The 27,844-nt window shown below is 42.4% G+C and overlaps 2 protein-coding genes and 2 non-coding genes across 5 annotated transcripts; all 4 read right to left on the bottom strand.

Moving 5' to 3' along the window:
* Positions 1–248: 248 nt before the first annotated feature.
* Positions 249–5,768, bottom strand: RASL11A (RAS like family 11 member A). The gene is made up of 4 exons (XM_014843817.3): positions 5,183–5,768; positions 4,840–4,896; positions 4,655–4,734; positions 249–3,758 (listed from the first exon to the last, which is right to left on the bottom strand). The coding sequence occupies exons 1-4, from the start codon at positions 5,304–5,306 to the stop codon at positions 3,291–3,293; spliced, it is 729 nt and encodes a 242-aa protein (XP_014699303.1). The 5' UTR covers positions 5,307–5,768; the 3' UTR covers positions 249–3,290.
* Positions 5,769–15,139: 9,371 nt separating this feature from the next.
* On the bottom strand, positions 15,140–20,278 carry RPL21 (ribosomal protein L21). 2 transcript variants are annotated; one of them, XM_014843815.3, is made up of 6 exons: positions 19,974–20,278; positions 17,667–17,745; positions 17,314–17,375; positions 16,624–16,736; positions 15,759–15,909; positions 15,140–15,558 (listed from the first exon to the last, which is right to left on the bottom strand). In XM_014843815.3, exons 2-6 carry the CDS (start codon positions 17,731–17,733, stop codon positions 15,469–15,471), a joined length of 483 nt encoding a protein of 160 aa, XP_014699301.1. In that variant the 5' UTR covers positions 17,734–17,745; positions 19,974–20,278; the 3' UTR covers positions 15,140–15,468. The 2 variants fall into 2 exon arrangements, with proteins under 2 accessions (XP_014699301.1, XP_014699302.1); XM_014843816.3 differs by having other exon boundaries at positions 19,725–20,001.
* LOC123289099 (small nucleolar RNA SNORA27) lies at positions 16,455–16,582 on the bottom strand. Its single transcript, XR_006532866.1, has one exon. It is a non-coding gene; the product is annotated as a small nucleolar RNA SNORA27 (small nucleolar RNA).
* LOC123289096 (small nucleolar RNA SNORD102) lies at positions 16,850–16,920 on the bottom strand. The gene has a single exon (XR_006532863.1). It is a non-coding gene; the product is annotated as a small nucleolar RNA SNORD102 (small nucleolar RNA).
* Positions 20,279–27,844: the final 7,566 nt, after the last annotated feature.

Genomic DNA, 27,844 nt, shown 5'->3' with positions numbered 1-27,844 from the left:
TCGTAAGTTTGAATTGGTAATTTTGCATAATGAGAAGTTGAAAATACAACATATACAAGGGAAAAATAGCTATCTGAGCCTCAAGTTCACTACCAAAACGTCATCTCATCTTTCCTACTTGCTCTTTTGTTCACTGCCGCCTTCCACAGCTATTTATTTTAATCCATTTCTCCAAACAGATATTAATAAACTTTAGAACTTCCGTTGTGCTCTTCACCTCAACACAAGCAAAACAAATTTATTTTCTTCTGTTATAATTGATTTATTTTTCCATCATTCAAGTTTGCTTTTCATGACTCACATGTGAAGTACAGAATGTTTGCAGGATGTACGATTTAGCCATTTGGATTTCATCCATTTCTCGGGACCACACTGACAGATACATTAGTGAAATCGTTCTGCAGTTTTAGAGCAGAATTAGGACTGAGCTTCACCACAAGGAGGATGAGCTGTGGCAGCGGAGACCTGGGGATTTCAAAGACTGAGTGAGGAGGACCAGGCAGGCTATAGTTCCCCCTCCGTCCTGAGGGAGGAAGGAATCCTCACAGTGATAGACCCCTCGGAGGTAATGCAAGACCATCAGATAAAAATGTGTAGACACTGTCCTCTCCACACCCACCCGAGTTTTCAATGTGCTGCCCAATGGTTTAGGAGTTCTGCCCCCACCAGCAATATAATGACAAAGGGCTCTGCCCTCCACATTCCTGAGGGAGAGAGAGGTTGGCTCAGAGCTCGGCTTCCTCTCTAAGGGCCTCCCTGGCGCCCAGTCAAGCCCGAGTCCTCAGATCCTCTTCCCTACACACAAACCCAGCGGCTTCCTGCCCTGACCCCTCCTGATAACTCCATGCTCCCCTCTTCCATCTCCAGGGCTACCGTCCCGGGAGACTTCCAGATCTTGCCCAAGTACTGACCCCCAAGAGACCCCACTGCCATCTGCAGAAGGCCCGGGAAAGAGAGACAACAAGCACTGAGGTCCCTTGGAGACCAGAGGGCCGGGTGCAGTGCTGGGCCTACTCTGGGACCAGAAAATAAAGGAAACTATGTGGCCCGAGAGGTCAGTTACTCGTGATCCTGAAGACAGGAAAAGTACTGTGTGGAGCACTTTCTGCTGGCCCTCCAGCCTCCCTGAGCCCCTGGGGGCAGCTATTCCCTTCAGAACTGCCCTGGGACTCATCTTTTGACCCCTCAGGTCCACAGTGTGCTCTCCCAGGGAGAGCTCAAGGGTATTCCTGTCCTCAGTGGAACGTGATCACAGGCTCCTTGGGACATCTCTTGTATAGTTCTTTAGCTGTTGCATTATAATTTAACTTTTTCCCATGGGTGTTTGAGGTCAGCTCCTTGTAGGCAATCGGGGCAGGCTGCGGCCATGGCAATGACTGGCAGGATTGATTATTCTCGTGTCCATACCCACAATGGTAAGAGCACGGTAGGAAGCAGGACGGATGACCATAGAAGGAACCCCTTTTGTTCTGAGAGTATGCAAACAAGTAAGGAGAATTAGGCACCTTTTAAAAGATAATGGAATTCAAAATAGTATTTTTCCTTATTTGGGCACTCCATTAGACATGAATTCTCTAATTCTTAGTCCTTCATGCCATTTTGCATAAGTAGATGCCCCTCAACTATAAGGGAAGAGTGGTATCACCATCACAGGTCTGGACAGAGGTGTCTTTAGAAGGAAGAGTAATGAATGGTCTGCAATGGCCAGAAGCTGCATAGGTGTCACTTCCTCTCTGTCACTGCTGATAAAGAACCTTTACTCGGAACATCTCCTGTCTTTGTTCTGCATGAGTGACAAGTTGTTTCATTGTAATCTTTTATTATTGTCCTTTGGCACCAAAATATAATACACTCATTTCTTCATCAAATATTTACTGAAAACCTACCACTCTGTGTGCAAGCACTGGCTAGAAGCTCGGAATACAAGGTCATAAAATGTAGTTACCGCTCTCAAGCCACTCCTTCCAATGGGGGTGACAAATAGCTACATGACATGCTTGGGTTATAACACAAATGCTACTAGTGGACTAGGGGAAGACTCAGAGAAGGCACCCCAGGAGCTGAATGTAGCATGTGACTTGGGTCTTGGAAGATGAGTTAACAATCCTTTGGGGGAGAAGAGGAAAATTTAAGGTAGAGGGAATAGCTCGTGCCAAGGCAGGGAGGCACGAGACAGCCCCGTGTATACTGAGAAAGGCAGAGCATTCTGTTAGAATGGGCTGTCAGCTGTGCGTGTGTTCGTGCACACGGGCACACATCAATGTGTGTTTTGGCAGAAGGGGATGATGAGGCTGGAGAGATAGTGAATAATCTTGATGCCATGCCTCATTTATATTTTATCCAGTAAATAAGAGGAAACCAGCTGAGTTTTTTCAATCATGGAAATAAAATGACTAGGGTTGGTTTAGTAAGGTCGTTCTGGTGTGAAGAAAGAATCAGAGGGGTGTCATTCCAGAAGCCAAGAAGCCAGTCTTGCCTAGACTCTTGCCTGTCAGTCTTGGCAAGCGCTGTGAAGCCCTGAATTAAGGCAGAGTGACGCTTTAAAGAAAAACAGGAGGATTGACAGATCAGGGGCCCTATTGGATGGGAGGGTCAGCGAGATGAGAGGGAAGGAGAATTTTTAGGCAACCCCTGCAGGGTGGAGTGCACTTACAGGCATAAGGAATTCTGGGAAAAGGTTTTCTGCTTTTCTAATAAGGGTGGAGAGGATAAACTTCCATTTGCACCAATAAATAATGTTATTCATGTTTGTAATGTTTTAGCATCAGCGTGCGATGAATCACTTCCCTTGAAAATCAAACGGTGCCGAATTCACGCCCGCAGCAAAGCACCCTGATTGAAGCCTTTCTGCAGTTATTCAAATCCCCGTCCTCCACATTCTTTCCTTTCTCCCACGACAGATTCCCTCCACACCAACCCCTCCCCTCTCGCAAGTCACCAATCAGGGTTCAGACTGAGGGCAAGAGCAGAGTCGTTCTGGGCTCTGGTGCAAGTATGATTTCTATAAAAAGACATTTAAAAACAAGAGGCAATGTTGCCATTTTGCCTTTAATGGAAAAGTGGCCACAGTTACAGTAAAAAAAAAAAAAAAAAAATTCTTTTATTTAAAAAACCCCCAAAACTCCATCCCACTTCTAGGCAATCACTGTTCGAATTTTCTGAAATACACATACACTTGAAAACCAAGTTTGTATAAAAATAAACTCTGAATTTGTGATTAAAAAGGGAGACTCCAGTGTGTCCAGCTGCACAAATGCACAATAAAAAGGAGCCGAGTCTGTCCGCGGGGGCTACCCCAGCGCGGAGGGCGCTTTGCCTTTGGACGACAGAGCCTGCTTGAAGCGCCTCTTCAGGTCCTGCATGTTGGGAGAGCGCGGCCGGGGGATTATGGAGGCTCTCCTCCTCTCCCCGCTGAGGCTGTGCAGCTTACTCACTTCTTTGCAGAGATGCTGAAACACAACACAGACATCTTCATAGTTTTCACTGGTGGAAATTTCAAGGAACAGGCTGCCCAGCTCGTTGGCTAGTTGAATGCCGTCGTGCGTTTGCACCTGCCGGGCGTGCAGCAGGTCCCCCTTGTTGCCCACGATGATGACAGGGGCCTTAGAGTCAGGGTGGACCTTCCGGATGTGCTGGTAAAGGGGGCGGATGGCCTGGTAGCTGTCGTGGTCTGTGATGGAGTAGACCAGCAGAAAGCCTTCTGCCCACTGCATGCACTTGGACAGGGAATCGACTAGCTGGGTGAGGTTGTCTTGGACCTGAGAAAGAGCAAATGAGTCCGGATCAAGGAAGCCCTCTGCGGGAGACGACCCAAAACGACATCAAAGTAACATTTTTTGAAAAAGAAATCACTAAATATAGTTTTCAGATCCTACCCAGCTTCTGCAGAAGGAGGCTTTTGATACCGAAAGAGCGAATCCTCAGGCAGGCTCCCTGCCTGGGCTACTTTATTAGCTGTTACCAATGCATTATTTTTAAATCCTGTGCTTGACAGGTAGTCTGCGGTAAACCGTGGCTGACTGAAGAATGACTTCAATGACAACTTTCAAATCAGAATGGCACAATTTTTAGGGAACTAACTCAGAATCAACAAAATTTTGAAAATAAGCCAAGATAAATATCTATTCCCAAACCCATAAAACTATTTTTAGCACGTCCTTCTTGAGAATGTTACAGAAACAAATTCCTTCTTTCTGTTCTTCCACGAGATCTTTCCTCCCCAGAAGGGAGAGCAATTAGTGACCTGTTAATCAAGTTACATTCCTGACTGCTTGCCAAGGGGTTATCTGATTCCAATTCCTGACTTGAGGGAACAGCTAGAAACAGAAGAGCTTGTTAACCGGTCCATGGCTGAGCTCTGAAACAAGCGGTGAGACCCGTCTAAGTGGTGATACCCCCCAGTAGGGCTGCAAAGGGAAATTAAGCGTCTCTCCCCCTTTGTGAGGTGGTGGACAAAAAGGAGGAAGCTGCCTCCAACTATCGACCCTCCGTGCCCCCCCATCAGGGTTTCCAACACCCCAAAGACTGGCCCCACCTGGGGACAGCCCACTCCCACATCTGAATGCACAGCAGGTGCGTCCGACACCGTGCTCGCGCTGCGGAGCCCGCTGGGTGTCTGGATGCGGGTAGGCTCTCTGCTCCTGGCAGTCCTTACCTGGATGCCCCCGGGAGTGTCCTGGATCTGCAAGGACAGCTGGTCTCCCTCTACACAGACAAGCCGTGAGTACAACTTGCCTGGAGAATGAAGGAGAGTTTGCTTTTATATTCTCAGACTCTCATCTGGAAAAAGAAAACCCGAGCATGCAGCCACAAAGGCAGGGGGCACGAAATCATTCTAACCTGTATTGGGTTCATAATCTCCAATGAATCTCTTGGTCAGGAAGCGCACAATCATTGCTGAAAAGGAAACAGGGAAATCAACTGAAGGGCTAGGACAAGACGGTCAAGCCGGGACGCTCCCGAGGAAATGGCGGGAGTGATGGGCCGCAGAACCGCTGGTACTGCCCGCATCCCAAGGCTCTGCAAAACCAAGGGCGCGGCCGTCGTGGCCTCCGCGGGGTTTGTGGCGGGTACGACTGTTGTACCCTACCTGCCGCACCAGCCCCCATTCTCGAACAGGTGCCCCCAGTTGTCCCGGCCGCGCCCGGGGAGCGGCCTCCCCGCGAGGGCCCTAGGCACTCACCGCTCTTGCCCACGCGGCCGGCGCCCAGCACGGCCAGTCTGATGTCCTTGGGCAGGAGGTAGTCGGAGGAGGACTCCGGGATCGGCGCGAGCAGAAAGTGCCCGGACATGGTGGGCGGCCGCATGGAGCGCGCGCCGGCCCAGCGCGTCCCGCCGCAGAGAGCGCGAGCCTCCGGGGCCGAGAGCGGCCGCGGGCAGGGACGCGGGACCACCGGTGCGCGGAGTCCGCGGGGCCGGCAGCGCAGTCAAGGCCCGCGCTTTTAAAGGGCTCGGCGCGGCGGCCGCCGCCGGCTCCTCCTCTTCCCCGCCCCTTCCCGCAGCGGCGAGGCGTGGGCGGGCGCGGGAGAGCCGAGGGGACAAGTCACCGCCGGCGTGCGCACCGCCTTGCCGCTTGACGCGCTCTGCCGGGGAACCTGCGCGGCTCCGGCCCCTCGGCCCCGGAAAAACGGGCAGAGCTCTGGTGGCCCCCTCCACCCCGCAGGGGCAAGCCTGGGTCACTGGACCAGTGGGTGAAGCTGAGATCAGACTTTTGAGCTGAGGGACGAAAGAAAGAGGAAAAAGCGCAATCAGTCGAATGTTTCTGCAACAATGGGAGGGATAAATTCCTGTCGAATGTTGCCCTTTTTATTTTTAAAATGTGCTGAGGTGATGTTAACAGGGAGAAAGGGAGGGAGGGGGAAGAGCCCTGAACTAGTATCAGTGCAGTATGCGCGACTGCAGTGCCCTGACCTTGCTCCGGTGTGTGAAGGCCCCTTGGGGGCAGTAATTGTTAGCATTTCGGCCTCCAAACTCAGCCCCTCGCTGCTGCGCTGGTTGAATTGACTCATCAGTGAGCACTCCAGAAGCACTTCATCTGCCGGGAGCTCTGGCTCTGGACTAATTCTCCATCATTAATCCAGTCCTGGGCACGTGAGTCATGCATTTGCTTCATTCTTCAAGCACTTACCTCTAGGTGTAAAATGGAGTTTAGGGTAGGCGTGGGAGAGAGGAAGGACGTGGACACACAAGAGAAATATGGCTTGGTCGTGAGATTGGGGAACCCAGAGTGGCAAGGCAGAAGCCTTGGGATTTTATCCTTGCAGTTTAGACGACCATCCCGCTTCTGGCCTCCTGTGCTCCAGCCTCACAAGTCCAATCGCCTACTAGACAGCCCCACCCTTACGCACCCCTTTGTCTATCCTGGTTGTATCAGCTTTGCTGCATGACAAACTGCACAAAACAATGGCCTAAAACAACAATCCCTCACAGCTGCTCACAAGTCTATAGGTCAGTGGGGTGATTATCCTCATCTAGAGCAAGCTCAGCTGATCCTCTTGGCTGAGCTCTTTCATGCATCTGCAGAGAGCGGGGTGGGGGTGGGGGAGGAGAGCTGGGGCTCTAGAATGGCATCTTCTGGCAGCTGGCTGGCAGTCAGCTGTGATGGGGAGGGGCAGTGACTGAGTCACATGTCTGTCACCCAGCAGGCTGGTCAAGACTTGTTCTCATGGTGGCTAAGCAGGGTTCCAAGAGTGGAGTAGAAGTGGCAAAGTCCTCTTGTAGACCTAGGCTCCGAGGTGGAACCCATCACCTCTGCTGCATTCTGCAGGCCAAAGCGAGTCACATGGCAGTCCAAATTCAGGGGTGGGGAAATACACTCACTCCTTGCTGGAAGGAGCTGAAAAGTCACGTTTCAAAGGACTGTGATGCAGAGAGGGGTAGAGAATGCGATCCATTTTTGCAATCAATCCAACTAATGAATTGTCTCCATCTACCCAGTAGCCCAAGCCGGCGACCTGTGAGTCACCCTTGTCTCCTTTCACTCTCACTTCCACACTGATTAATCACCAAGTTCCATCACTTCCGCTGCCTACATTTCTCAGCATCTCCTCCTCTCCGTCCCTACTGCTCTCTTGTCAATGGAGGAATTCTGAATAACCCTGAAGTAGACTAGGAAGAGATGGTGACTAGTTTACTTGGTCCTCCCTTGGGGAAGCTTTCTCTGATCACTGCTGCCATTCCCCACCCCTATCTCCCAGTTACTCACTCTCTGGGCACCCTTGGCAGCACTGATCTCAACTGTCATTACTTTCTGGTGGACCATCTACTTCACGTCTGTCTCCAGGAGGGCAGGTCTTTAGTACTTGTGTCTTTAGTACTCAGCACATAGTGAGGCCTGGGACTTAGAAGGTTCTTAGTAAGTGTTCACTGACCGACTTTCTGAATGAATAAATGAATGGTGTCTTCACTGTGTGAACTGCAAGACAGAAGTCATATGTGTAACCATTACCCCAAAACGTTGGTCTCAGGAGAAAGTGTTCCAGGAAACGTCCTGAGACGAACTGCCCTATTTCAGCTGTACCAACTGCTGGCTGGTCATAGGCAATTCCCTTCCGTTAAACCTGTTTCACTGCAGACTTCAAGCAGGGCGCCTCCTTCCACGACAGGGGAAAAGGCACCACAAAGACAGTATTTATAGGACCACTTTGAAACTGTTAGGTTCCAGGGGTCTTTGAGCTCAGCGATAGGGGTCTGGGTTGTTGTCTCTCAGATTTTCTTGGCCTCTCCTTCTTGGACACAAAATGGCTCCTGCTTCACCAAACATCAAATCCTCACCCAAGGAGAAGGGTGGGAGGGACTCCCTTTGTCTCTTTTTATTGGGAAATGAAATAATTCTCAGAAGAACCCAGTAGACTCTCTCTTACATCTCAATGGCCAGAACGAAGCTGGGAAAGAGTTTATCCAAATATCTAGCAAAGAAGAGTGGGATTGCCATGACTAGCTTGGAACAGTCATACTTCCTCCCCAGGGGCTAGACACATTGGTACCGCAAGAAACAGAAGAGGGGATCACTGTTGAGTAGTAGTCAATGGGATCTTCCATAAACACTCTTCACTTTACTGCGGTGTTAAAACGCAGAACTTTCAAGGGAAAAAAAGAGCCCTTTCTTGGCTGAATCTTATCTCATTCCCTCTCTTACATGCCCTGTCAGGATTAAAATCATTTTAGTTCAAGGTCACTGCCTGGTGATAATGATGTTCCATTTTGCATTTACATTGCACCTTTGCTCAGAGAGCTCAAAATGTTACTTCATTCTCCCTGCAAAATCCTTTGCTTTTGCAAATACAGATAATCTATGACCTCTTAATGCACACGTTACTGAACTGTAGAATTATAAATAGCCTCGCTTAAATTGTTGCTGCTTGTGTTCTATTCATTTTGGAATTCTTTGTCTAGAGTTATGTAAAATTGTGCTGCAACCAATACGACACAGCCCTGCTGAAGTGGTTCTAAAAACATAATAGAAATGCGTAGGCGCAGATATGGATACACAAATCTGTGGGTGTTTAGAATGAGTGTGAAGGGCAGAATTTGGTAATATGTAAACAATTATCAGGCTTGGGAAGTTGTTAACCCTTTACTAGTCAAATACGCTTGATTTCTACCCTTCAGGCAAAACTTTGCCAAGTGTCCTCCTCTAGTTCAAGAATGTCCAGCATCCATCCCCCAATATCAACTACCTGAATATCCTAAATCCTTGAATATTGAGTTTACTGGAGATTCAAGAGACTCTCCTTTAGGTACTTTCCCCAGAATAGGAATTATGCGTCTGTGCACTACCAGCTCCCTACTTTAATTCAACAGTCAAAATTATTGAAAATCTACTCTCTGTATGGCTGTTCACTGCTGGTACAGAACACACAAAAAAGCTTTTTATCATCAAACATTTATTGAGAGGACAACAAAGTATAAGACACTCCTGCCTGCCTTCACAGATGTCGCCATCGTGAAGTTAACTAAATTATCATTCATAAATTACTGTTTTCAAAAAAATTATCAAATATTATCTTAATTCTTCCTTAATCTATATCCTGTGAAATGGGTAAAATATCTTCTAAGTTGAGGCTGAGACAAGTTTAGTAACTTATCCAAAGGCACAGAGCCATTTGGTAGCATACACCCCAAACACTCCGATTTCAAGTCTTGGCACTTTCCATCATTGTGGAGAGCAGGACTGAGAACACCCTGGTCATGTAAACAGAATGACAAAGCAGGCTGGAGGGTGAACTCCAATATAGCTGCAACAGGAATTCAATCTGAACAGGGGATTGGGGGTGGTAAATCAGAGAAAGCTGCAGGGAGAAATGAAATGACCTGGTCACTGAGCATGAGTAACATTTGCTAGTTGGAAACACAGGGGTCAGGGGATGGCAAATGGAGGGAACAGCATGAGCAATCATGAAGGTCGAAGTATATGGCAAGTCTGGAGCACTGAGAGTAGTGTAAAAGATTAGAAGGATGTGGTGGATGACCCAAGAGGTTGAGGACCAGGCTGTGGGTGGCAACGAATGCCATGCTATGGAATTTTTCTGGGGGTTACGGAATGTCTTTGAACTGTTCTTGAGGAGGGTAGCCCCTACTATATGCAATAGTGTCAGTGCTAGGAGCATACAAACAGGATATGGTCTCTGCTCTCAAAGATCTTCCAACTGTTTACTTATTCATCTCCCATGAGCAATTGATCCGAACCTCTTCTTTCTCATGAGCAAAAAATCCAATTGACTTGAGCTAAGCCATCATGTCTTTATGGAAATGGTAAGGGGAGTAGCCCACTGCATTTCTTTTCCAATCCAAATGATTTCCATAAATCCTAATCTTGCTAGGAAAGTATGTGAGAGAGCATTTTCTCTGTGCTTTTTCCATTTGGGGCTCTGTGAAATGGCCTGTCTGTTGCTCCTCACCACCTAACTTCTGCTGTTCGAAAAGAATCACAATACAGAACCCCAGGCTGCTGATTCACTCCTCTGTACACATTTGCCACCTCAGCAATATGCTGCCTCACTGTTATTATTCATAACCAAGCAACTGTCTAAAAGACATTGTGAAGGTTTTTTGCATGAATATCAATTTTTTTCCCTTTAAGTGGGACTAGGATGGAGTATGCTATAAACACTCATACTGCATAAAAATCAAATTGTTTTAAACTATTTGTGTTCAAAAAAGAACAAATCTACTTAATTTATGTTTTACAAATTTTTATTGCTAAATTTTAGCAACTGTTTATATTTTAGCATTTTTTCCATGCTAGTACAGAGAAAATGCCAATCTACGCTAGTGGGAATATAGAAAAATTTTGAAACCAAGTTTTTTGCCACAAGATTAAGAGGAAAACTTCAAAAAGAGTGTGATCTATTTTATTCAACCCTTGGGACTGGGTTCAACTGAACAAAAATGGAGGGCCTTGAAAGATACCTGGACAGATCAGAAGAGATAGAATTAACAGTTCAAGGAGCCATGCAGCCTCACTGACAGTCATGGCTCTTATTAACTTAAGAACGGGGGGGAAGTTTTAGTTAGAATAATTCTTGATTTTCATCGACAAGTGTTAGAAAAGGGAATTTTATATAGTAACAGGTTAATTTATAAACTCACAATCTGCAATGGTTACTCATTATTTAAAAGGTCTCGCATTTCAGGGTAGGCACGTAATTCTACATTACTCAAAGCTCAGGGATTTCAATTTAATTCATCTCTCCACTAATAAAGCCTCCCGAACTAATCTGTACAATATTTGCAGGATATCCAGACAGAGCTGCCCAAGAGGGAGTTAGAAATACAGCGCTAGAGCTTCAGAGAAAGTGAGCTCTGAAATTTGAGTCTCGAGTGTATTAGAGATGGCTAAAGACATAGATCAGTGCTTCTAAAACTTGAACATGCATCTCAATCACCCAGAGAGTTTGTTAACAGAGTGCTGGGTCCCACCCCCAGAATTACTGATTCAGTAGGTCTGGAGTAGGTGTGCGTTTTTAACAAGTTCCCAAATGTTGATGCTGCTAGCAGGGGAACCATACTTTGAGAACCACTCGCCAGAATGAATCACCCAGGAAGAACTCTAGAAAATGAAGAGTGACAGATGTGGAACATCAAGGAGCCAGAATAAGAAGGTAGGAGGGAGTCAGATAGGTACAAGAACCTGGGTGAAGTATGATGGCAGAAGCCTCTGGAAGAGAAAAAACTCATTGGCTCTACCAAATATTGAGACAAAATCAAATTGGAAAAAAGTCTAAATTTAATTATCAAGTGTTTGGCAACCTTTGAGAATAGTTTCATCACCGGTGGAGGAGGAAGCCAGATTTGCAGCGAGAGACTATGGAATTAAGCTACGAAAGGGATGAGGAAGGCACAGGAAAAGCTGCTTGTTTAATGTGCTGGTTTTCACGTCTGCAGGCTGAAGTCAAGGAAGCGCTAAGTGGAAAGGGTCAAGGATACAAGGAACCAGGAATAATCAGTGAAACAAGAGGGCAGAAACAAGAGCCTGGTTAACACCAACTCTCTCCCTTCTGCTGTCCTTTTACACTCCTTGATGCCTCATTTTTGCCTTGTTTAATATGGGGCTTCGGGTCTCACTGCTCCTCCTAGGTTGTAACCTCCTTCACGGAGTTTGTCTCCCGTTCCCCAGGACAGTGGGTAGAACAGGTAACAGGAAATATCCTCTAACTTAAGAGTATCTACAGATACAAGTTGATAAAAACTCAGACCCCTCCAACAAAACAAAACATATATTGGTTAGCCCTAAGTACTATAAAGAGAAAAAGGGGTAGAGGAGGGAGACTGCTCATTTTTACAGAATGTTACGGGAAGATAGTCTTAGTAAAACCGGAGATACTGAATAAACAAAGGGGACAAACGATGGGGATCTCCCGTTGTGTTCCAGACAGAATAAATATCAAGTACAAAAGCTCTGAAAAAGCAAGTGTGTACTGGGCATACTGGAGGCACAGCAAGCAGGCTAGTGTAACTGAACCTGACTTTGGGGCTGAAAGTGGTACAAGAAGAGGTCAGAAAAGCAGACACAGGCCAGATGATGCAGGGCTTTGAATATGAGTATAAAGGCACTTCAGTATTTGGAAGTCAGAAAGACAGTAAGATCCTGCAAAGACTGCAGAGGTAAAAGGAAACCAGGAAAGTTTCCAGAAGCTAACTGAAGCCAAACTCAATAATAAAGAAATGCAACATCTTCTCCCACCAAATTAGCAAAGACTAAATTATAATAATCAGTGCTGATGAGAGTGCTGAGACAAGCATTTTCACTCACAAGTACAAACCGGTAGACTCCTTCAGGAATCTGGAAATCACATTTTTAACCCAGTGCTGTACAGGTTGAGAAAACCTCTCTAAAGATTAACCCAAAATACCGAGAAAGCTTTATGCATATTCATAGTACCACTATTGATAGTGTTTTGGAAAATTGCTGCACTACACATCCGATGGAAGTGTTTCCATTTTCTGATTATCTGCTCTAAGGATCACTCTCCTAACCCAGTTCTGTTTGCAGCCCTTCCTTTTCTCAATGTTCAGCTTCATCTTCTGAACTAAGGTATCTTACACCCCCATTCCCTTTTTGAAGTCACAATTGTACTTCATCTGGTCATGGTTAAATATGGAATTATAGACCTTAAGTGCAAAAGGGACCTCAAAGAATCATTTGGTTCAGTGCATATCTGCATGTAGATGATACCCTCATTTTACAGAGGCAGCAACAGAAAGTGAAGTTAACACACCTTACTAGAGAAGCAACAAAGAAAGGTCTGAGGTCTCTTCATCTTTCCAGATCACCTGGGGGATTTAATATTCTCAATCTCTCATGAGCAAAATGGTTATTAGCCCTCAAAATTCAGAGGAACACTATAGTTTTGTAAAGTCCATAAGAAACTAAGATTGAACATAAAGTAGAATAAAGATATTAAAAAGCAGTGTTTTTTCTAATTCAAAGAGCATTTGTTGAAAGCTTACTTATGTGCCACTAGGAGGGCAAGGTTTAATAAGACAATCCCTAACTTTAGGTCTGGTGGGGGTGGGGGATGGACACTGTTGTTGTTGTTGTTTTTTTTTTTTTTAAAGATTGCCACCTGAGCTAACATCTGCTGCCAATCTTTTTTTCCCCTTCTCCTCCCCAAAGCCCCCCAGTACACAGTTGTATATTCTAGTTGAGTGCCTCCGGCTGTGTTATGTTGGACGTCACCTCAGCATGGCCTAATGAGCGGTGCCATGTCTGCGTCCAGGATCCGAACCCGTGAAACCTTGGGCCACCAAAGCAGAACGCATGAACTTAACCGCTGGGCCACGGGGCCGGCCCCTGAAGTTTTTAATAATTACAAATACTGTAAGAGAAGCAAACACACCTGTCATGGGAACAAAGAAACAAGGGATTTTATTTCATCAACCCAAACCAGAAGTAATCTCTCTCCTCTCTGATTCCAAGCACTTTCATTCCTCTCCTTAAAACACTTGATCAGGGAAGGTTCACCTATCACACTCAAAGAAGCAGGAATTGACCAAATGAACAAAGTGTAGGAATTTCAGGGAAAGGCAAGTGCATGTGCAAAGGAACTGGGCAAGAAAGAGCAGTTCCAATGAACGAACTTTCCCTAATAGCTAAAGCATCAGATAGAAAAACAGTAACAGGAAATGAGAGGAAAAAATTTAGTAGGAACCACACTACAAAGGGTCACATATACCCTGAAAAACTAATTAGGAGTGATAGATTAGCTGGATTTCCAATATTCCTGCCAGTCGTGGGGAACACTGCAAAGTTAGCAAGATTATGAAATAAAAACTAGCAGTTACTGAGTGCTCACCATGTGACACCTTGCTGTGTTTTACGTGGATTCTCATCACATCTTCACAATCACCCTTTAAGTGGGGGCACCTCCATTACCCTTTTCACAGATTAAGAGGACTGAGTGACACACACGTAAAGCAATTTCTAACAAAGGAACAGGACCAGCAAATGTGAAACCTTGAATCTGTTCTAGTATATAAGGGAGAAATGAAAGCATGACTAAAGGGGCAGAGATGGAAATAAGAAACGACTGAAAGACATTCAGGAAATAGAATTTTAAAATATGCAAAGTGAGGGACACGGTTAAGAGTTGAAAATGATTTCAACTGGGTGCATACTGGTGCCATAAACCAACATTCCAGAATAGGAATGTCCACTCATGCAATGTTTTCCTTGTTGCTTCTGTGGTGGTGATACATAATAAATTCTGACCAATATCACATTTAAGCACGACTCTACCACTAGATGTGGATCTTTAAGGGCAGTTAATAACTATCATTTATTGAGTTATGTTAGGCATTCGCTGAGATTCAAAACCAGGTTTGCTGGATTCCAAGGCAGACCTCTAACCATCACACTTCTCTAAAGAAAACTGAAGCCACTAACAACTGGGTTTTTACCCATTCACATTAAAGCATTTACTCAAGTTACAAAAACAGGTTCTTGTCCTCAAGTCTAGTTAGTGAAGGAATAATGTTATGAGAAGTCAAGGTTTCCATTTCAAATAAACTGATAATACTGCTACAGGTATCACAGAATACTGAAGGCAGCTAGGATAAGATGTAATGAATTCTCTTGGATATGGTGAATTTGAGATGTTTGCCAGATGCAAGTAAAAAATATCCAGGAAGCAAGAGAATAACCTAAATGTGCTCCAACAATGCTAAGTAGCTTTAAAATGTACCTATTAATACAAGACAATACGGCACTAGTGATTAAGATCTGATTATGGAGGCAGACTGCCTGGGTTTGCATCTTTGCCTAACACTTTGCACCTGTACCCTTGGCCAAGTTAACTGCGCCTCGGTTTCTTATGTAAAATGGGCAGAACAGTACTTATTCCAAGTTTTTTATGAGTAAATTATGTAAAGTACTTAGAATGCCACACATTAACTGCTATATAAATGTTTACTCTTGATTGAAATAAAGATGATATTCTAGTTTCAAATTATCCCAAACACTATTGTTTTCTGAGCCCTGTTCCATGAGAAGGTGAAGCAACTCAGAACTGGTGTGTAACTCACAAAGGACAAAGTGTTTTAAACAATCTATTTTTAAGCAGTAGGCCTCAAAGGCAAGTTCCAGATCCTTAAAACACAGCTGTTTATGATATAATCATGAGTAATCAAGTTTCCGAGATTAACTGTAATACAACAGATAACCTTTCATTTATTTAAAAATTTTTTTCATAGGAATTTAGAGAGACTAGTTTCAAATTATTATATTTTATAAATAATATTTGACAGTTTCCTAACCGAGTATATTCTTTGCTGCACAGTAAACTACCTCACATCTTTCATCAAGGGAAAAAACCCTAAATTTGAATAGTAAAGACATCATCCAATGATTTAGGGGACAATTTTTAAGATTGCTTTAAATATTTCTTTAGGGGAAGGGACACCACACTTACACTCAATTAAAAGAAACATTTTTTTACAGCGCAGAGGTCTTTTATTTTCTTTCACCTATCATGCCATGAATTCATAGGGAATGGGTTCCAGCAGCTCAGGCTCCTTTCCATTGGTTCTCACAAAGTGTGCTTCTCTGGGTGGAGCAGGCTATAAAAAAAAAAAAAAAAAAAAAGGCAAGGGAATCATTATGTAAAGTACTGTAACTCAATTCCCAAGCATTCTCAGAACCAATGAAATAACCAATATACTCAACTCTAACTTCATTAACTTTCATATAATAGTATCGCTGAGGAACAGTTTTAAAGTTCCTAAGATCAATACGAAGAAACCTTCTGTCAAGCACTCACCTGGCGCTTCAGTTGAACCCAAGTACCCTTCTCTTTGGCTTCCTTCTTTTTCTGATCATTTTCCTTCACACGTTTCAGGAAGCTATCCCGGCTCTTAGAGTGCTTAATATGTTCAATACGTACATTAATTCTTTTGGCAAGAATCTTACCCCTGGAGAGAGCAGAAACTCATAAATGCTTCATCAAAAATATAACTGAAATTCAGAAAACTTTTCTAGCAGTTTCATTTATTAAATAAGCCATGAACCTTTTTTTCTGTTGAGGAAGATTGGCCCAGAGCTAACATCTGGGCCAATCTTCCTCTATTTTGTATGTGGGTCACCACCACAGCACTGCTGCCAATTAGTGTATAGGTCCACACCTGGGAACAGAACCCGGGCCGGCCCTCCAAGCAGAGCGAGCCGAACTTAACCACTAGGCCATGGGACTGGCCCCTCAACCTTTTACCCGTAGAGAGACTAAGTCAACAAGGTGAGGGCTACATTAGAATCATTTATTAATCTTACTGGAGGAGGCCTTGAGGCAAACATCCCCACTTTTAAGCCCTCTCTTCTGATGAGGTGACAGACCCTGAAATACTAAATAATTTAACTAAAACTAGATTGCTAATAAATTTAAATTTATTAAACTTTTTACACTGAAAACAACAACTGCTTAATACTAACTCCCATAAGATTTTCCAGTAAGTCTCTTTCAATTTGTTTCCTCTGACAGGATACAAGACAAACACTCAGTTTGCTTGAGTTTTAAAAGGATCTTTTCCTTTCCCCCACCTGAATGACCAATAAAGACATAAGTCCAATTGGCAAAGTGAAAAGGGGGTATGAGGAAATACTAATCACCACAAAAAACTGCCATTACTCACTTTACTTGTTTGTTTACAACAATGCCAACAGCATGCTGGGTAACATTGTAGACTCTTCCAGTTTTGCCATGGTAACATTTGTGGGGCATTCCTTTTTGAACAGTGCCCATTCCCTGTGAAGAAAGGAGATAAATGTTATGCTGGAAATTTCCCACTTTTTAAACCCTGATTTTTATTAAAGTAACTAAGATATTCTAAGATTTTTTTTCTTTTAAATGGCAACTCGAGCTTTCAGAGCCGGTGAAATGTGTTTTTCACGTTGCTTCAAGCAATCAAAAAGGCAATCATCATTAAGCTCTAGAGTGTCAATACATTTACACATTAGTCACAAAAGAACACAGCTTTCACTATTATTTTAACAGTAATCTCCAACAATAATTACATTTTGCACTAAGGTATTCCTTTTCACCTCAACTCCTATGATTTTTTCCCCCTAGCTGTTAAATAATGACAAAAATTTTAGACTTAAGAATAGCACTTAAAACTCTGGTTTCTCAGTTAAAATTAAATTAGCCATTCTATACTCTTATGAGCTCTTATTCAGGCAATAGATTTTTCCCCATTTAGGAAAACAGAAAGGAGCCAGCAGATGCAATATAGACAAGTAATTAAATCTCACTATTAGATTAAATCCAAACTTCTAGGTTCCAATGTTATTCTGTAGGTTATTTCTCCAATTTTATAATTTACCTTGATGTCTACAATATCACCTTTCTTGTAGATTCGCATGTATGTGGCCAAAGGAACAACTCCTGTCCAAAAAAAATCAGTATAGTCAGTATCAAGATTAAAGTCTACAGTGAAATACATAGCCTCACTAACACACGCCACCTTTGACAGTTATATTTTACAATCTTGCTAGTTGACAATCTAAAAACTACTATATAAAATTCATGCTTTGTATTTATTACAAAATAAGTTAGATACATATTGGTTAATCAATGCCATTTATTGAGAACACATTATATGAACCGTAAGACATATGTATTAATAATACACAAATGTATGCCATGCTTGCTCTCAAGGAGGATAAATCTACTCACCATGTTTTCTAAACGGCCTAGAGAACATATAGCGGGTGCCCCTCCTCTTTCCTTTTGTATTGGTCATTTTGGCGAATTACTGAAACCAGAATGTATTAAACAGTCAAATACAACTGCAAAATTGGTATCTGCCCCTTTAACCAAAAACCCTGTAATTTCAAATTCTTACATTTCAGCAGCAACGTCAAAATTAATTAGCGGATAATCTAAAAAGGTGGCTCACCGACCATTATTTCTTATAAAGGGTAAAAACCCCATCATTTTAGCAAGATCTTTGCCAAAACTACCCAAGTTTCTGTAACATTAAAATTCCTAAGTAGCAGAAGCAGATTTTAAAATCCAAACCAGTACTTTTCCTACTAGAATATAAAAACACAACAGGCCTTCCACCGCATTATCTGTATCCCATTAAAAGGGCAATGGCATTACTAACTAGAAGATAATTTGTTGGAAAACACGACAAAACTCAGCCTTGCATTTTTACAGAGTGGATTAAACCCCTTATCAACCTAATTTTTGCGGCATTATTTCCCCCATACAGCATCTATTAACTGTCAAAAATCCACTACTAGAGAGATTGTTTGTTTACTAGGAAATGTAAAGGAAAAAAACAGACTTTATAATCACTGACCTAATTTTCACATAGGTTCTGCCCTTTACTTGCTGGACACTTACATTTAAATCCTGGTCCTTATCTGTAAAATGGAGTTAATACTTTTACAATTAACTGAGGTAATGTCTACAAGCACTAACCAATTCCTAGCACAGGTAAAGTGCTTAACAGCAAATGGTAGCTAATTTATCAGTATCGATGAATTCACCTATAGGTATTCAGAATTGGATCTTTTATCGTTTTGCAAAACGTTTCAACTGCTTCAGGTCATTCAAGAGCAGAACTACCACGGCTTGCAATTACTCCTACCACAAGGCAAAATATACCAGTCAGGCTTAACTTTTTGGGTATTCTAACATGAATCGTCATCAATTTATTAACACTCCGTAATCTTAAAGAAAAGCGACTCCAGTGTACGTTTTTCATAAAACTCATCTGCCAAGGAGATGTTTCACCTAACCTATGAAAGCCAAAGCATTGTTACTGAGGCCCCATCCTTTACTTTTAAAACGGGCAAGTAAGCATCTACTAAGTGCCAAGCACCCTGTTCTAATCCTCAAAATCTCTACGTTTTATATTAAGTTCATATAAACTTGTGTCAGGTTCATACACAAGAAGAGACGCTCTGCTGGCCCAAGTCACTTTATGGAGCCACAAAGTGGCAAAATCAGTAAGGGAAGTCATTTCCGACTCCAGAGCCCATGCTCCTGGCACCAGACCCTTAATCTCCTGATTAAGAAATCCACTTTACATCAATACCAAAAGCTCATAAAGTTCAATGCGCTTTTTAAAACAACACTGAAGTGGGAAATAATGATGCTTTATGTTCTGTAACAGTACCAAAAATGGGCCCCATTATGGGGTGCAAACTGCAGTTTGCTCGACTCCCGTAGCTGGCTATTATCTACAAACTAAACAAAAAGATACACTAAAGATTAAGTGATTATCCAATACTTTTCTCCTAAACTTCCAAACCACACACATAGCTGTTGGGGAACCCCTCCACACAACACATGCCGCCCTCGCGTTACCAGCACGGGGGCAAAACCTAAAAGTACTTCCCCGCGTCCAAGTGCCACGCGGGGCCAAAACATAAACGATCTTAGTCACTTCACGCATTACCCATGAGCGGTGCGGGGCTCCTCCGGGGCCACCCACCCCGTCCTCGGGCCACGAGCCCGGCTTTCACACACACCCAGGCCTCCCGAAGGGGAGCACCGCCGCCTAGTTTTCCGCCCGTTCCTACCACCCCGAAGTTCCCACCCTACAGCGTTACTAGTCTACGTTTCAGATGAGGGGCACCAATGCCACACTGGAAGCAGTTGGAAAGGCACCAGGCCACGCGGCCCCACAGAACCTGTCCAAGAGAGCCCGGGATACGGAAGGTGAAGCCGTGGGGACACAAGGAAGATCAATTCTCTCCCGAGTGACCCGTATGACCTCACCCCAGCGACTCGGTCTCGTTTTTCTCAAGCCTGTCCCCCCGCAGAGCCGCGACATCGCAGCTGGTCCTCAGCCCCCTGCCCGGCGCCCCCGCTCCGGGTCTAAATGGACGGAGCTCCATCATCCAGGCCAGTGAGCCTCAAACAGGCTAGACAGTTTCTCCAGCGCCCCAGTGCACGTCCGCCGCGCCCCCCGGGTTGGGACTTGAGTCCGTGGAACGTGGGGCGCCGGGAGCCACGCGCAGGCCCTACCTGGAAGATGGCGGCGCCGGCCGAAAGGAAGGAGGCGGGGCCGTGGCGCGCGCCTTACAAGGGCCTCCGGGCTGCCCGCCGCACTGCCTGAAAGAAATGCCAGCCGAAAGAGACTCTTCTGGGGAAAAGTGTCGTCCCTAAGAACCAGGAGAGCCTGTGAGGATATTTTCCTTTCTTGCGAAAAAGAGACACTCGACCGACACAAGCTGATACTTGGATCTTGCCAGACAGCCCAGAAAAGGGCCTTCAAGGGCGTCAAACAGACGCTGACGCCCCAGCGTGCCCACGTCCGCCCCTGCGTCAGCGGATACGCCGGATGCGGCCGTGTGGCTCCGTGTCCCCCGTTCCAGGAGCCGCTGGTCCCGGGTGTTTGAGCTCCTTGCGGTGCTTGTAGCAGCTGTTTGTTTGTAGAAATCACTACGTGGGCACGAAAGTCAAGCTGTAGTGAAGCAAGCATACTGTCCAGTTTGTATGTCTTTCAAAAGTTTTTCCCCCCAATGCGTCAAAACATACTACGCACCTCCTGGTAGGTGCCTAAACGTTACAACCACTTTGGAAAATAATTTGGCAAAATAAAACTGAAAATTTTCAAATACTACATCTCAGCATTCCGCTAAGTATATATCTTACAGAAACTTTGATATGTGGACAAGGATGTACATAACAGCCCTGTGAGTAGAAGCAAAATGTTGGAAATATTCATCAATAAGAGAAAAAGTACATTGTGGGATATTCACGGTGGAATATTATGTGCCAGTCAATCAAGACTGAACCCAGAAGTATCAAGCAAAAGCAGGAAGATGTTGAATGTACATATGACAATTTATATACATACAACTTTAGAACCTATAAAACAGTACTCTATAGTGCATAGGTATATATGCATATGTAGTGAAAGTAGTCAAATATGTACAAGGGAATGAAAATCCAATTTAGAAGTGTGGTCATGTCTGGTAAGGAAGAGACTATAAAGAAAGAGATATAAGGGAGATTTTAACTGTTGACCATTTTTAAGAGGGGTAATGAATATCTGAGACGTCATTGGTTGGTTCATTATACTTTTTAATATGTATTATTTTCTCAATAGAGTTTATTTTTTAGGGTAGTTTTAGATTTATAAGAAGATTTTGAGAAAATAGCATAGAGAATTTCCATATACTTGGCACCCAGCTTTCCCTAATATTAACATTTTTATGGTACATTTGTAACAGCTAATGAACAAAAATTGTACCTTATTGATAACTAAAATTAAAAATTTACTCAGATTTCCTTAATTTTTACCTAATATCTTTTAATTTTTACCTCATATCCAAAACCAAGACTTCTCTTGTTTTTGATGACCTTGATAGTTTTGAGGAGAACTGGTCAGGTACTTTGTAGGATGCCCCAATATTGGAGTGTGTCTGATGTTTTTCTCATGAATGTATACATTATTTTTATAATGCATTTTCTAAAAATCAGCTAAGCAGAAAAAAAAAAAAACCTGTTTGAATTTAAATAATGTTATCCCATTGATTTTGAAATTTGCATTTCTTTGACTCACTCCCCTGATGCATCAGGACTTGTAATTTCTAAAAACTGCGTAGGCTCCAAAAACTTGAATTTATGCATTCTGTGACCACAGTCTCTAGCCCTTAAGCTCACTTGCTCAAGAATTTGAGGAGGAATAAGGATTCAGTCTTCGTTGATTCTTTTAGTACATTGAGTCCTCCACGTTCACTGTAACAGTTCACCCCCTTTGGCTTCTGTATTCTTTATCCAGCTGAATTTTTGGTAGTTCATCATTACAGTCATTCCTTTCAACTACCTCAAGTCATTCTTCTTTTATGTCACTCTCCTAGCAAATGTACAGCCTTGGATAGATGCACCTCTCCCTTCTCTATGGCCGTATCTCCACAGCTGAGCATTATGGAGGAAAATCTTGCAAACAGGCCATCTGGTGTGACTATAAACTAGTCATCCCTGGGCTATATTTTTTGCACACAGACATGTTTTTTTCCACCACATAGAGTGTTTTAAAATTAAGATGTATTACATAAAAATCAAGATTTCTGGCTTCTCTTAAAACGTCAGAAGATTTGGCAACATAGGGCTGACAGTCTTGGTGGCAGCAACCCAGTGGCTTCCACCTTTAGACTGGGCGTGTATTCTTGAGTTTTGTGTCCACTCAGCCTGCTTCAGTTGTTTGCCTGACTCGCCCCGTAAGCATTTGAGTTTTTAACCCCTGCTGTAAATTCGTGGTAACCCATTCTCAAATGGATACTCAGTGGTGCTTAGCATCCCCACTGCCGCTCCAGGGTGAGTCTGCTTACCAACTCTCTGTAAAGACCATTTCACATTTTTTATTTGATGATAAAATCTCCCATCCCTTCTCTCCACCTTTCTTTCAGCTGATGACTGCCTAATTTTTATCAGTAGACAAACATGCTCTGGTCTTTTCACTTAAAACCCGAAACCATCTCCTTCCTGACCCTACTTAACCCCATCTTCCTGTCCATCGACTGCCCCATGTTTTCTTCCATCAAACTTTTAAAAAAAGAATCATATAAAATTACTGGTTTTGTACATGAAAAACTGTCAGATTTCAGGTGACTCTTGTATGGTTTAACCAATACATGAACACTGTCATCTCTTCCTCATTTCCCAATCTGTTTTCAGTTTAATCTGATTTCCACCCCAATCATGCACTAAAACTGTTCTTGTCAAGGTCATCAGCTGCTTCCATGTTGCCAAAACGAAAAGACATTCCCTATTCTTGTCTTTCGTAATCTCTCAGAAGGTTTGGACTCTGTTGGCCTCTCCTTCCTCCTTGAAACACTGCCCTTTCTGACCGCTCCACAGCCTATTTTCTTGGTTTTTCCTTCTCTCCCTGTCCTCTAAATAAGGACAAGGAACGAGTTCAGGACTTGGAACTAGTTCCCCTGCTTTTCTGTTTTTACAGTCTCTTCCTAGGTAATTCCATTTACAGCTATTAATTTTAAGTATAAGTTTAAATCTCTCTTCTGCTTACTACCAGATTTATTTCTTTAATTCAGGCCTCTCCTCAAAACTTCTGTTGAGCCTGACATCTATTCTTGGATACCCTTTAGCATCTCAAAGTTCACATGTCCAAAATAAAACTTTTGGTTTCCACTCCCAAACCTGTTTTTGCTCCAGTTTTTCCCGTGTCAGTGAGTGGCATAAGCCAGAAACCTTGGTTTCGTCTTTAAGTTTTCCCTTACCCTCTCCATATCCAATCTGTGGACAAATTTTCTCCCTGTTCCACTTGCAAAATATATCTCCAGATGGCCTGTTTCCATTTCTATGGCCACCACCACTGGAATCTCCTGCCTGAACTAGCAGTGGCCTCATTGAGGTCACTTTTTTCTCCCTTGCCTCTGCTCTTTCCTTTTTTTTACCAGAGTGATCTTTTAAAACTGGAAAGCTCCTTACATCACACCCTTGCTTAAAGCCCTCCACAGGTTTTCTATTGTTCTTAGAATAAAATGGAAACTCCTAACCGAGGTTTACAGGGTCCTGCGTGGACCAGTTCTTGCGTATCTTTCAGGTTCACGTGGTTCCTCTCGGTTCGCTGTGTCTCCCAGTGCTTGATTCAGTTCTGAACCAGGCAAGCTCTTTCCAGTCTCATGGGCTTTATGCATGCTGTTTCCTTTGCCTTTCAAACGGCTCCTTCCTTCTCACTGTCTTACTTCCTAAATATATACATTGCTTTGGATATCTAGATAGCTAGGAATTTAATAAGATGTTTTAATTATAGAGCAAATCCAAATGTCTGTGACCAAAGTAGTTATAATTACTTCTGTTTTAGATAACTTTTTCAAAAAACCTTTATTTGTCATAGCAAAATTTTACTTCTAAGTCAATTTTTCTTTCTTTCTTTTTTTATTTTTTTAGCATATTCTGTCATTTATCTCACTCATCAGTTGGTCCTGGCTAAGTAAACCAAAATCATATTACTATTATCCTAAGAAAAGTGTAACTAGGAAAATAAAAATAGTAGTATACCAAAATGAATTCCAAAATTAAATGCGTTCTTCCTGTGGCACCATTTTAGACTTTGAACATTGTTCTTATTGACTTAATGCAAATAATTGAACTCCAGGATGGGTATATATATGTGTTTGTATACATGTATATGTATATATGCACTTATACATATGTGTATGTGTGTGGATATATTTGAGAGAGAGAGAGTGAGATAGATTTTTAAAAATATATCCACAAAAATGCACGGATCCTAAGTGTACAATGGATGATTTTTGCCTAATGTCTATAACCTTGTAACCAGTATCCCCAGTCAAGATATAGAACATTGCCATTCCCATGAAAAATTCCCTGAGGCTCCTTTCTAGCTAATTCCCTCCCCCATGAGACCCATCCAATATTCGGATTTCTATAACCATAGATTGGTTTAGTCTGCTTTTCAATTTCATGTAGACAGTACCGCACTCTTTTTTGTTTGGCTCTTTTTGTTCAGCTTAATGTATTTGAGATTCAATCATGCTATTGCTTGTACCAGTAGTTCAACTCATTTTTATTGCTAAGTAGTATTCCACTGTATGAATATACCACAATTTATTTATAGTCTTCTCTTGATGGAAATTTGAGTTGTTTACAGTGTTTTGCTACTATGAATAAAGCTGTCATAAATATTTTTGCGAACATTTTTTCATGTCTTTTGGGTAAATACCTAGGATTAACATTACTTTATCATAAGGTAGGTGTATGTCTAACTCCATAAAAAATTACCAAGTTGTTTTCCAAAGTGAACCCCCATTTTATTTATTTAGCATTTTCTTCTGAAAAGAGTAAGGCATTTATTTTTACTATAGGCATTCATTTTTTCTTTCAGATTGTTTATAGAAGTATCATGCCACCTTCCTTTTAACATAATGGCTCTTGACCTATAACCTCAACACAAAGTTGTAGTAAAAATTAGTCACTTATGAGTCATGAATACATTTCCTACAAATTATACTATAGAAAAAATGCAGGGGGAGAGAGAGACTACATTTTTTTAAAAAAAGAAGAAATGAGAAGTGATAGTCAACATTTTCTCCTGCAAAAAAATATCATTTAAAATAATCTTGCATCATGTGTTTTCACCGTAGGACACTACCTATGATGATTTCCTTCCAGTAATGGTTAAGAGACTAAGCTTCAGAGTTAGGCCTCTAGGATCTGAATCCCTGCCCTGCCTTTCACCAGCTGTGTAATCTTGTACGAGTTACTTATCCTCATTGAGCCTCAGTCTCCTCATCTATACAATGGAGATAGTAATAGTATTTATTTCTTGGGTTGAGGAGGGGATAACATGTAAAGTTCTTAGCCTCATGCCTAATAAAGGTCATAAGCACAGTGCCCACTTCAACATATGTTAATTATTTGTTCATTATTCCTTTTATTTAAACTAAAAAGCAATTCACCCATTTCTATCCCCTCTACCCCCTGCCTCTGGCAACTACCAATCTGTTCTCTGCATCTATGAGCTTGGTTTTATATATGTATACTTTTATTTTTTAGATTCCACAGATAAGAGAGATCATACAGTATTTATCTTTATCTGACTGTTTCACTTAGCATAATGCTGAGGTCCATCCATGTCACAAATGGCAAGATTTCATTCTTTTTTAAGGCTGAATAATATTCCATTGTGTATATATATCACATTTTCTTTATCCTTACATTCGCTGATGACACTTAAATTGTTTCCATATCTTGCCTATTGTAAATAATGCTGCAATGAACATGGGGGCACAGATATCTTTTCAAGTTAGCATTTTCGTTTTCTTTGGCTAAACAACCAAAAGTAGAATTACTGGATTGTATGGTAGTTGTATTTTTAATTTTTTGAGAAACCTCCATACTGTTTTCCATAGTGGCTGCACCAATTTATGTTCCCACCAATAGTGCACAAGTGTTCTCTTTTCGTTACATCCTTACCAATACTTGATATTTCTTCTCTTTTTGATAGTAGCCGTTCTAACAGATGTGAGATGATATCTCATTGTGGGTTTGATTTGCATTTCCCTGAGGAATAATGATGTAAAGCATGTTTTCATGTACCTGTTGGCCATCTGGATGTCTTCTTTGGAGAATGTCTATTCAGATCTTCTGCCCATTTTTTAATCAGATTGTTTTTTGCTATTGAGTTGTATGAGTTCTTTATATATTTTGGATATTAGTACCTTATCAGATATGTGATTTACAAATATTTTCTCCCAGGGGCTGGCCCGGTGGCACAGCGGTTAAGTTCGCACGTTCCGCTTCTTGGCGGCCCGGGGTTCGCTGGTTTGGATCCCAGGTGCGGACATGGCACTGCTTGGCAGCCATGCTGTGGTAGGCGTCCCACGTATAAACTAGTGGAAGATGGGCACGGATGATGGGCACAGATGTTAGCTCAGAGCCAGGCTTCCTCAGCAAAAATAGGAGGACTGGCAGTAGTTAGCTGAGGGCTAATCTTCCTCAGAAAAACAAAAAAACAAATATTTTCTCCCATTCTGTAGGTTGCTGTTTCATTTTATGGATGGTTTCCTTTGCTGTGCAGAAGCAAGCCTTCTCATGTCAGATTCAAAAAACCATCGCCAAGACCTGTTTCAAGGAGCTTACCACCTATGTTTTCCTCTAGGAGTTTTATGGTTTCAGGTCTTAAGTACAAGTCTTTAATCCATTTTGAGTTGATTTTTGTGCATGGTGTAAAACAGGAGCCCTGTTTCATTCTTTTGCATGTGGCTGTCCAGTTTTCCCAACACCATTTATTGAAAAGACTGTCCTTTCCCCATTGTGTATTCTTGGCTCTTTTGTCATAAGTTAATTAACCGTATATGCATGCATTTATTTCTGGGTTCTCTGTTGTCTTCCACTGATCTATGTGTCTGTTTTTATGCCAATTCCATACTGTTAATTACTATAGCTTTGTAATATAGTTTGAAATCAGGAAGTATGATGTCTCGAGCTTTGTTCTTCTTTCTCAGGATTGCTTTGGCTATTGAGGGTCTTTTGTGATTCCATACAAATTTTAGGATTGTTCGTTCTATTTCTGTGAAACATGTCATTGGAATTTTTATAGGGATTGCATTCAATCTGTATATTTCTTTGGGTACTGTGAACATTTTAACAACCTTAATTCTTCCAATCCATGAGCAAGGAATAGCTTTCCATTTATTTGTGTCTTCTTTAATTTCTTTCAATAATGTCTTCTAGTTTTAAATATACAAGTCTTTCACCTCCTTGGTTAAATTTGTTCCTAGATACTTTATTTTATTTTATTTTTTAAAGATTGGCACCTGACCTAACAACTGTTGCTGATCTTTTTTTTTCTTTTTCTCCCCAAATCCCCCCAGTACATAGTTGTATATTTTAGTTGTGGGTCCTTCTAGTTGTGGGATGTGGGATGTCGCCTCCACATGGCCTGATGAGTGGTGCCATGTCCGCACCCAGGATCTGAACTGACGAAACCCTGGGCTGCTGATGCAGGGGCACAAGTTTAACCACTTGGCCACGGGGCCAACCCCCATATTTTGTTTTTGATGCAATTATAAATGGGATTGTTTTCTTAATTTCTCTTTCTGATAGTTCATTATTAGTGTATAGAAACACAACAGATTTTTGTGTATTGATTTTGTAACCTGCAACTTTACTGAATTTATTAGTTCTAGTGTATAAAATAGGTTTGTTTCTCTAGCTCCATCATACAGATCTGAAAATCAAAGTGGTTACCTCAGTTTCTAATGGTCAAATTGTCTCCAGCTTGAGATCATTAATGTAAAGAAAATCAGAACAGCATTGAAACTTGAAACAAACTGTGAAGCAATTAAATATAAAATGTGAAAAACTCAAAATTCATTCAATATTTACTAGCATCTAAATTA

This window comes from Equus asinus, chromosome 11, assembly GCF_041296235.1.
Source record: "Equus asinus isolate D_3611 breed Donkey chromosome 11, EquAss-T2T_v2, whole genome shotgun sequence".
In the NCBI taxonomy this organism is placed as follows: Eukaryota; Metazoa; Chordata; class Mammalia; order Perissodactyla; family Equidae; genus Equus; species Equus asinus.
This window is presented reverse-complemented; position numbering and strand designations above follow the sequence as displayed.

Bases quoted from the DNA above. Each gene is read 5' to 3' on its own strand.
- RASL11A (XM_014843817.3), bottom strand. From the start codon at position 5,306: ATGCGGCCGCCCACCATGTCCGGGCACTTTCTGCTCGCGCCGATCCCG. The intron at 4,735-4,839 runs GTTAGAATGATT...TTCATTCTCCAG, and splicing joins AGATTATGAACCCAATACAG to GCAAGTTGTACTCACGGCTT. The intron at 3,759-4,654 runs GTAAGGACTGCC...GCTCTTTCTCAG, and splicing joins ACACTCCCGGGGGCATCCAG to GTCCAAGACAACCTCACCCA.
- RPL21 (XM_014843815.3), bottom strand. From the start codon at position 17,733: ATGACCAATACAAAAGGAAAGAGGAGGGGCACCCGCTATATGTTCTCT. The intron at 17,376-17,666 runs GTGAGTAGATTT...TTTTTTGGACAG, and splicing joins TAGGCCGTTTAGAAAACATG to GAGTTGTTCCTTTGGCCACA. The intron at 15,910-16,623 runs GTGAGTAATGGC...TGCTCTCTCCAG, and splicing joins GTTGTAAACAAACAAGTAAA to GGGTAAGATTCTTGCCAAAA.